The 10264-nt window shown below is 40.1% G+C and overlaps 1 protein-coding gene across 2 annotated transcripts; it reads right to left on the minus strand.

Annotated features, from left to right (window-relative positions):
• Window positions 1-201: 201 nt before the first annotated feature.
• On the minus strand, window positions 202-7966 carry TDRD15 (tudor domain containing 15). Of its 2 annotated transcripts, none has more exons than XM_064146384.1 (3): window positions 7937-7966; window positions 7107-7251; window positions 202-5585 (listed from the first exon to the last, which is right to left on the minus strand). In XM_064146384.1, the coding sequence occupies exon 3, from the start codon at window positions 5578-5580 to the stop codon at window positions 214-216; it is 5367 nt and encodes a 1788-aa protein (XP_064002454.1). In that variant the 5' UTR covers window positions 5581-5585; window positions 7107-7251; window positions 7937-7966; the 3' UTR covers window positions 202-213. The 2 variants fall into 2 exon arrangements, with proteins under 2 accessions (XP_064002454.1, XP_064002453.1); XM_064146383.1 differs by lacking the exon at window positions 7937-7966 and adding an exon at window positions 7862-7911.
• Between the last annotated feature and the right edge of the window lie 2298 nt (window positions 7967-10264).

Consider the following 10264-nt stretch of genomic DNA (forward strand, 5'->3'; position numbering starts at 1 on the left):
CACAAAATCAGATGCTTTATTACTGATACTTCATCACCCACTTCACCAGACTTAGTTGAAACTTTATCACAGATAAAGATACTTTTCTGTTTCTTTTTTACAGTCAGTAAAATGAGAGAGTCAAGAAAAAGAGTTTGTGTCACAATTATAATCTGGTTCACAAAGGGAAGGACTGAAACTAGTATCTGAAGACTTAGGTTGCAAATTGGGTTTTTATGGTAACATTCTATCAGGTGGAATGAGGCAGCATCTAATTTTAGAGTAGACTGCATGGCCAGCAGCAATTAAGTCATGAGCTACATTGCACTCCTCATACAGAACATCCACCTCTAATTTCATTCCAGGGCCACAGTGCTTAAAATGAAGTATCAGACCTGGTTTACTAAGAAGCTTGTGAAACAGCACCTTAGCTTCATCACTCCAGCATTCCCCTGTAGCTGGAACTATATCATGTAAAGAGCAAGAATGTGCTAAGTGTGGTAAATACAACAGGCTGTCTGGAATAACCTTAAGTTTATGGGTATCAGAATAAGGGATACTCTTCAGAAAGCCATAATCAATAAATTTAAGAACAACAGACTGACTTGTTACTTCACTAATTTCTGCTCTGTTCCACTCTGCATCCAGTCCAAACTTGATCAAGCAGGTAGCACCAGGAGACACAAGTTCTTCTGGCAAAGCTGGCAAGTCATCAGGAAGGTCAGAGAGCAGTAAAGATAAGTTTTGCATTACATTAAATAAGATTTCAAACTGGATACAGAAGTTTGAAGGATCAGTAACTGCAGTTGGAAAGCCCACATGCCTTCTGTCATTGTTCAGCAGCATCCATGTGATCGGATTTACCTTGAATGATGAATTCAACTCCTTACAATCTGTACTACTGGATTTTTCTGGTCCAATAGTCTGAGAATTACTTAAAAGATGGTTCAAATACTCCTGAAGTAGAATTTCCCCTATTAAAATATCTACTTCCCAGATATGAGAGGATTCCAAATATCTCAAAAACAAGATCCTTATTTCACAGTTCTGGAGTGTGTTCACCATGTGAACAAACTGAATTTTCTTCAGGTTTTTAAACCAAATCCATTTACAAAACACAGCTTGTTTAGGAATACTTTTTATCTCATCACTGAGTATCTTTGCATTGTTTAAACACACCATTTCACGGTTTCCATAATCCAGTACAAATACCAGCATTAACTTCTCCCTGATAAATGCCTTTAGGACTTTTGTTCGATACCACTTCAAGTCCATTTCAGATTTTGTCATGCATTCCAACCCTTCTTCAATGTCACCCACTCTAAGAAAATCACTTCTTTGTGCTTCTTCAATAAGCATTACGTTTAACTTCTCTAGTATTTGCAAATTTCTATGTAACTGTACATAAAATTCTCCACTTTCTGAAATGCTGGTAACTTTTGCTCCTTCTACCTGTCCAGAATTTACATCTCTAAGTAAACCATTTAAGGGCATTTTGGTAGTTTTCATCCTAATAACCTCTCTTTTACTCCAACCTCCTAGCCCATTCCTAGACTTCCTAATTTGAGGATTACCATTTGCAACCAGAATTTGTTTGGGCCTATTTTCCCAATTACGCGTTGGTGTGTTCTGGCATCTTGTTCTGCCTTTCTTCTGCAGGTCATAAGACACAAACTTTCCAGCACAAATTCCATCCACTTGCCACTGTTCTCTACGTTGCTGTAAGAACTTGCCAATCACTATCTTGTTATTTATTTTACTTAGAACTATTTCCTTTGACTTTAAACCAGGATGACAGAGTGAGTGAGAATGCAGCTCTCCAACTGGAGATTCCTCTCTGTTCTCCAGTACTGCATTAACAGTATTTGTAAAACCTGGCTCTTTGCTGTTTTGTAAAGCTGTGAATTTTGAAAACCCACTACACAAATTTTGTGTGCTACACGCAATTTGCTCTTCACCTCCAAAATTCTGCTCAGTATTTGTCTCATAATATTCGTCATACACCTGGCATTTCACTTCAGTTTTCAACTGGACTACTTCAGCTACTTCACTACATTTTTTGTCATCTTTTATGTGATGTATCACTCCTTCATTGCTTTTAGCGAGTTGTCCTGCATAATTTTTCAGTGGAAATTCTTCCAGTATTTTTTCTTCAATTTTCTGACATACACTGACATGTCCATCATACAACTCCACAACAAGCTGTCCATCTGATTCTCTGGATACAATTACAGCCTTCAGCAGTTTACCATGGAATGTTTTCTCAAACCATCTAGTAACTTTTGCTGGAATGTCTGTCTCTCTAAGATCTGACAGGCAACATTTAATAGCCTGCATGGGCGTGAATACTAGGTCAGTGGCAGTGTCAGGAATAGGTATCAACTGGTCTCTCTCTACTATACTCTTATTTCCAAAATCCACAAAGTTAACATACAGATAGGATGTTGATTCCACAGGAAAAGCCAAGGCTCTATAAAAGAGACCATCTTCGAAATATCTGGCTATACATAACCGTGTACTGCTGGTGTCATATTCTGCATCCTTTGATGCTTCACTTACAACATTAATCTGTTTCATCAAAGCCTCTATAGTTTCAGTGTTTCGATTCAGCTGACAATAGAATTTTGAAGGACTATATATGTGAGTTATATAAACCTCCTCTTCACTTCCAATTTTTATATTAAAAGATGAATAGCAAAAACTATACAGAGAACCCAAAGAGCCAAGGTTTCTCAGATCAGTATATCCAGACTGTGTGAGACCACATTCTTTAAGGAATTCCTCTGCTGTAACAGAAGGAGTCTGTAAGTCAACAATATTGCATAAACGGTTGGGGCTCACAAGAACAACAGCATAAATGGTACAAGTCAGGGGTCCCTTAGAAGCAGAAATTAAGTCCTCAAAATGTCTACACACTTCTTCAGACCACTGAAATGAGCTACTCTGTAAGTGTACATTTTTAAGTCCGCACCAAAAAGCTTGACTTTCCAGAGTTATGAAATCTGGAATAATGGCTTGTAGGTCTTTAAGTAAAACTCTTTCCCGATAACCATAGTCTACAAAAACCAGATCAGCTTCATTTGTGGATACTTGTTGCACAACAGTTGCTCTGTACCACCTCCCATCTTTGAAATATTTAGCAACACAAGCATCCTGTCCACTTTTGTAAGGACTGGTATGTTCTTCATAGTAAGTCTGAATTTGTTCCATTAAGTTATTTAGCTCTGGCAGCTTGCTTTGCAACTGACATGAAAAATCTGCTGGAGAAATAATGCAAGAACATACCACTTCAAGAACAGTTCCTGGTTTAAAAACCAACTCTTTGTAAAGTAATTTTTCCTTGGGTACCAGTTTATGCCTTTTAGAGATACTACCTTTTCCAAAAGAAGACAGTACCACAGATTCTTTTGGCACTGAAGAACCACTGCTTAACAGTTTTTGCTCCTGAAATACTTCTCTATTTCCAGGCATCTTATTTTTATGAACATTAAAGGCGGTCTGTGCATTGACTTTTTTATTTTTATATTTGTGAGAGTTAATATTTTGCTTTTTTTTCTGTAAATTTAGAACAGAATTTGGTGTCTTTTCCCAGTAATCAGCATATCCAGCTTGAAACATACACGTGGCAACACTCACTTGCTGCAAATCACTCCTATATACTGCATTAACAATATACATGTTGTTTTCCTTTCCAATGACATGAAGCTGCAGAAATTTATTGAACACAATTTCTTTGAAAAAATCAATCTCACTTTTAACCCACACATCATCAACAGGACATACGCAAGCAAGTGCACAACGTATAGCTAAAGCTGGTAAATCAGAAAACTCTGGAAGCAACATTTTCACATCATAACAGGGTACTGTATCTCTATTTCCAAAATCCAAGAAAGAAACAGTAACATTTACATGAAGCACCTCAATGACAACAGCTCGATAGTAATGCCTGTCTTTGCTATATCTGGCACAGCACAGAAATCCAGGTTTAGGGTCTTTAAGGCTCATTTCATCAGCTCCACATTGGTTATAAGTGTCTGCAATATTTTTCATCAAGGCTTGAAATCTGTTCTGATATTCACGTGTTTGAATGAAGAAGTCAGATGGATTTATAACATGTACCACAGAAGCAGTATAGCAAGAATTCACTCGCATTTCTGCTCTTCTACAATAGCTTGACAAAGAAATATCCTGTTCAGGTACAAGGTTTTCTACACAATTATTTTCAGTAAAACCCTTAAGTGAACTGCAGCTCTCATGACGTGGTTTGTAGCTTTCAGCAACACTTGGGGGTTTTTTGGCTGAAAGGGAGACACAGGGTGCAGCTACCTCGTTCCGGTTTTTTGGATGTTCAGCTTTAACTGCAGGTTTTTTATTTTGCAGTGTAATGTAATACAAGTGCTTAGTATCACTGAATACATCGATATGGGCACAAACAGAAGTTTGTCCTATCAAAGCCTGTGCAAGTTCTTTCAGCTGAATTTTTATCACATTTTCATCTCGACTACTGAAGCAAGACAGTGCACACGGAAAGGAAATCATAGGTAACGTCATGAACTCTGCTTTAAGTTTCTGAACACAACTAGATGGCACAGCTTCACTATTGCCAAAATCCATGAACCAGACTTCCACATAATCAGAGAGAACTTGTTTTATCACTCCCCTGTGCCACTGTCCAGTCTGCCTTTTGGCAGCACACAGCAGTCCTAAACTATCAACAGATTTTTTATTTTCAGTACTGATAGCTTCATAATGCAAATGCATAGCTTTTGTCAAATCTTCCAGCTCTTTCTGCCATTTCTGCATCTGACAGTAAAATTTATTCTGGCTTATTGCAACAGTTACTTTTACATTTTCTTCACTGCCAACAGGTAAATGTGGAAAGAGATTATGTGGAACTGGCCAAAAATCTGTTGGTTTCTCAAAATTACTGCAAGTAAGCAACCCCTTGACTGAATGCTTCTGTTTCAACACCTGTGGCACTCTCTTGAAATTCATTTCTTGAGGAAATGCTCTTAACACATCTACAATAAGACAAAATGAATCTCCATCAATAAGTTTTCCTAGCTTCAGTTCAAGAATGTCACTAATGATCTTTGGCACTTCTAAAATAAACAGTTGGTATGACGTAACAGCTTTCACATGACCTCTGATCTGTAATCCTACTAGAGATGAAAAATAGTTAACAGCTTTTGGATCCCATTTTTCTCCAAGAGGAAGTATACTTGCAAAAACACCCAAAACCACCTTTGGAGGTATCTTAAAGAACTCATCACAAGCAGAAGCAAGATGTGTTTCTTCGACGACCAGCACTTGTCCATCATCTACAAGAAAAACCTCACATATATTCTTGCTCTTCTCCAGAACTCTTCCTCTATGCCATGTGCCTTCTGCGTCTTCCACCACACAGAATTCACCAACGTAAACAGTACCCCTTTCTTTGAATGCACGTTGTATTTCATTTTGTAGTATGTAATAGTCAAGTTCACATCCTGCCTTGTATTGACCCTGAAACACTACAACTAAGGATTCAGGATGGCATTCTACACCAGTTATCTTCAGATTCATATCTACTCTGTTTGGTGAGAGAGTCAGAGAATCCATCCTGTCTGTAATGAAAAGGAGTAAGATCAGCCTAATAATTTTCCACGTAGAAACTGTTCTCAAAATGCTTAATAGAATACAACTACACTTACATAAAATGCATACTAAACATTTAACAATGCCATATTTTATGGCAAGTGGAATAAAACTCCACAATTCTTTGTAAGCACATACTCAGGTAACATTTAGGGCAAAAAAAAACCCCAGATGTTAGTCTTGCTCTTGTGGCTACAGGCTATTCTTATTACCTGACAATAATTCATTATCATAAAGCTATTCCCACAGTAACACACACAATGAAAGATTACAGACAAGAACTGCAGCCCAGGCAGATGACATAGGGAAGACGACAGATGGGGGGAGACAACAAACAGGGAAGTAAAAAAAGCAAAGGATATGAAATAGGACAGGATAGGCAAACAGAAAAAAAAAAAAAAAATAACTCTTCTCAAAGATTAGAAACCAATTGATGTAGTTTATACAATCACTGCTCATGTCACAAAAGTTACTTGCATGCAGTAAATTTAACTGCAAATCTCTTCAAAGGAGATGCAATTTATTGAGCTGGTCTTGGCACTTTACAAGGAGAGTTTACCTGCACAAGTACTTCCAGTCTGTTTTTCTCCTTTTTGCTATGTGAAAGACCAAGGACTACCTCCTTACTCATCCCACTTTTTCTGCGTACATCACTTCAAATCAGTGACATGTTATAGCTCTGTGTTCTGCTGTTTAATCTGGCTGCCTATACACTCTAATGTATCGATGTAGCACATTTTAAGTTTTTTATAAGAATGTATCATCTACCTCCAACACTCCTATGCTGCTCATCAGCTAACAACGTTGCCAAGTGTTTTGTACTGTCTCAACAGTTGAAGCATCTTCAATCTCTTCATTTACTTTTCTGACCTTCATCTATATTATGGTCTTCAAGATCAGCTTTCAGTTCCATTTAGCTCTATGATTTCACATTGTTTAAAAAGACTGTGTGTGTCCATAATCTAACCAAGCAGTTCTAAGAAATAAAATTCTGTTCTACCACAGCAATTAGAAATAGACAATATCTATCAAACACAGTGTTACAGCTGAAATTTAAACTTAGTAAAGCAAGATCTTCCTCAGCCTGCAAAAATCAACTGAAGTGGCACGATATATGCTTGTGGTAGAAAACCGTGAAGCAGCAAGTGATCATACAATCTGTTTCCAGACAAACGTTGATCCCAATCATTCCAGATTCACAAAACAAACAAGCAACCAAAACCCCCAAAAAAGTGCACGTAAACTGTAAGGCTTACCATAATCTCTCAGGAGGAGACATTACACAAGAAAGAGGAAGGATAGAGAATGAAGGATATCAAAGTTCTCAAAACCAAAACAAACAAAAAATCCAAGCAGCAAAGCGCAACAAACAACCCCAAACCAAATAAACAAAACAACACAACCCACCAGCTACTCAAAAACAAACAAAAAAAATCTGAATAAAAATAAGCATCTGATCTAAACCAATTTGTGCGTTAACATTTACTTGCCTGTTCTCACAGCATCACACAGACACAGCCACGCTTACTTCACAATCCACTGCACAACTCTTTTTTGTTCTTCGCTCACCTAGACACCAGTATGGACATAGTCATTTGGGCCATACCTCAGTCCTCTTATCAACTCAGCATCTCTCTACAAGGAAAGATGACAGAAAAAATAATTAGGAAAATATCTGTAAATTAATTTCCTGTACCACATATCTTCATTCTTCTCCTGCACAACAAATATAGCCTGGAAGAGGTCCTCATATCCAGTTTAATCACCATATTACGATTTCAACAGATAAAATTACAAAGCTAAAAGCCTAAACCTAAAGCCACAGTAAGCCTGTTCATTCTTCACTGCAACTCAGACACAACACTGGTCATAAGAATACCACATCGGCAATCAACCATCTACTTTCTGAGCAGCAGTGGTTACACATGACTTTTGTTTGCAATGCTTTAGCCATCAACACCTGTACTGTGATGGTGCATTACGACTATACAAACATTGCAGAATAAAAATGCCACGTTTATAAATGCAACTAAACGCAGGACACCCGTGACAGATACTGCGCTGCCCCGCAAAGCAGCAGCTCTCCCCCAGGCAGGCTGTCAGGCGCCCCAGGCAGCACTCGCCAGAGCGGACGGGGGTGGGGCGGAAAGGTCGGCAGGCTCGGGGCGGCGCAGACCGCGGGCAGGCGGCATCTGAAAATTAAGCCTGCCACCGCTCAGCAAGCATTAGCTGGCAGCCTCCTTACCGCTCACACACGCGGAACTTAGGTGCCATGCCAGCATGCCAAGTCCAAGCGAAAACCACCGCTGCCCTCACTCACTCTCCCGCAGAAAAAATGGCGTCCGGGAGAGCAGCTGTGACACGCGGTGAATTAGGGCGCATGCGCTGCAGCACCGCCGGGGGCTTGCGGAGGGGACAGGGCTTGGGGCTTGATTGGCAGGGACGCCGCGGTGGGGTCTAGTCCATGGGCACCTGCCGATGACAGAGTTCCGCCCCCGCCTGCTGGCAGGGCTGTAGCAGCGCCGCGGTTACGGGGGCGGGTTCCTGCCGCTTTGCGTGGCGGTGGGTTGCGGTGGTCAGTTTTCCTTCTGCGCTTGTTTGTTTGTTTGAAGGGCTTGTTTGTCTGCTTTGGTTTCCTCCAGGATGGTAGAACATCGTGACACGGAGAAAAGTGCTGCCCCACTTTTCTTTGGCATGCAAGTCGTGAGTTTTCTAGGAGAACTGTCGTCGGGATTTTTTAGGGAGAGGTGTTGGTGATGTTTTGTCTTGTTACTGGTTTGGGGTTTGGTTATGGCCAATAGAAGCTCAGTGAGATAAGTGTAATACAGAAAAGAAATAAGACATATAGTCCAACAAATACCAATTGATACTACCTACCTATTACTGATTTCACTTTTTAGAATGAGTTCAGATGTGTGTAATGATTTCTAAGGATTTTCTTTCTAAATAATGTTTTAGGTTTGGTTGCTGTTGGTTTTTTTTTTGTGTGTGTGTTTGTTTGTTTGTTTTTTATTTTTTTTCTCTGCTGGTCAGGGTTACTGCATCATAGTTCTGCTTTTCAAAGTTAGGGATGAGAAAAGCTACTCTTACAGTTCTTACAGGTAATGGTCATCTCAAAATACAGCTGCTGTATTTAAATTTGGACAATGTATGTTTAAAGCAGTATCATTGCTACTTGAGTTAACCCTAGAATATACAGTTCTTGATTTAAATTTGCAGCTAAGCAGGAATATTTGCCTTGCTCAGGGTTTTTGTAAGAGCTACTCAGAACAAAGCTTGTATCAGTCTTGCTGACACACATTCAGCTTTACATTTCTGAACAAAATGTCTGATTTATTCTTGCATCCTTATGTTGGCCAACATAAATCCAGTACTGGCGAATTTGGAATACTGGTCTGAGCATCTATTTAACAGAAAATAACAGCATACATACTCATTCTGAACTATGAAGTAGTTTACTTTCTTTTCATAATGCATTGAAATAATGTTCTCTGTACTCCCTCTGCAACCCAGTCTTCCAATTTTGTGTTCATCCTACCTCATCTTCCCTCCCCACCCCTCAAGTAACAGCAGTATGCTTCAGGGTTTGGACATAGCTACTTGTATTTAGGCAACTCCTTCAGAAGACCTTCCCACAGGAAGAGTCTCAAGTACCTCTTTGAGAAGATGGACTTAAGGAATATCGTAAAACCTGATATTAAAATAGATAACTGTTCCACTTTTTCATTTTTAAGAGGAACAGGTCATAACAAAGTACTTTGGAATTGTCTATTACGAGGTTATGGAGAGAGGCTGAGGGAGCTGGGGTTGTTTAGCCTGGAGAAGAGGAGGCTCAGGGGTCACCTCATTGCTGTCTACAACTACCTGAAGGGAGGTTGTGGCCAGGTGGGGGTTGGTCTCTTCTCCCAGAAAACCAGCAATGGAACAAGGGGACACAGTCTCAAGTTGTGCTGGGGGAAGTACAGGCTGGATGTTAGGAGGAAGTTCTTCCCAGAGAGCGTGATTGGCATTGGAATGGGTGGTGGTGGTGGAGGCACTGTCCCTGGAGGTGTTCAAGAAAAGCCTGGCTGAGGCACTTGGTGCCATGATCTAGTTGATTGGTTAGGGCTGGGTGCTAGGTTGGACTGGATGATCTTGGAGGTCTCTTCCAACCTGGTTGATTCTATGATTAGGTTATGGCATGCTAAAGCATATAGGCAGTGAAACTTAGGCTCCATGGCCTGGATCCATCCCTCTCCTGCTTTCACCTTCCGCAAACCTAAAAACTCATGGGTGATAATTGATTGCCAAATCTGGGTATTTTTGTTGCATGTAAACAAATGCCCTATCTAAAAGGCGCTGCAGCTTTCGATGTAACAGCATTTGTCTTTGTCCTTTAAAAAAATAGCTTTGAAGGGGAAGATGTATGCAACACCGAGGTACTTAAGGAGTGGCAACAGCAGGAATAGAAGTCATTTCAGAGTTTTCTTTAACTGGAGCCATAGCCACTAGGTGGCAGGAGCAACCACAAGTTTAGCTGGATGTTTGGAAACACGGTTGTGTGCCTCCAGTAAAAGGAAGGAGCGCAGGAGCGAATAGTTCAGTCTGACCTAGAGTGAGTCATGAGGGTGCGTGTGCTGTGGAGTTTCACTGGGAGCGTCACATTTAT

The sequence above is a fragment of the Pogoniulus pusillus genome, chromosome 7, assembly GCF_015220805.1.
Source record: "Pogoniulus pusillus isolate bPogPus1 chromosome 7, bPogPus1.pri, whole genome shotgun sequence".
Taxonomy (NCBI): Eukaryota; Metazoa; Chordata; class Aves; order Piciformes; family Lybiidae; genus Pogoniulus; species Pogoniulus pusillus.

Excerpts from the sequence above, each read along its gene's own strand:
- TDRD15 (XM_064146384.1), bottom strand. The coding sequence starts at position 5,580 with ATGGATTCTCTGACTCTCTCACCAAACAGAGTAGATATGAATCTGAAG.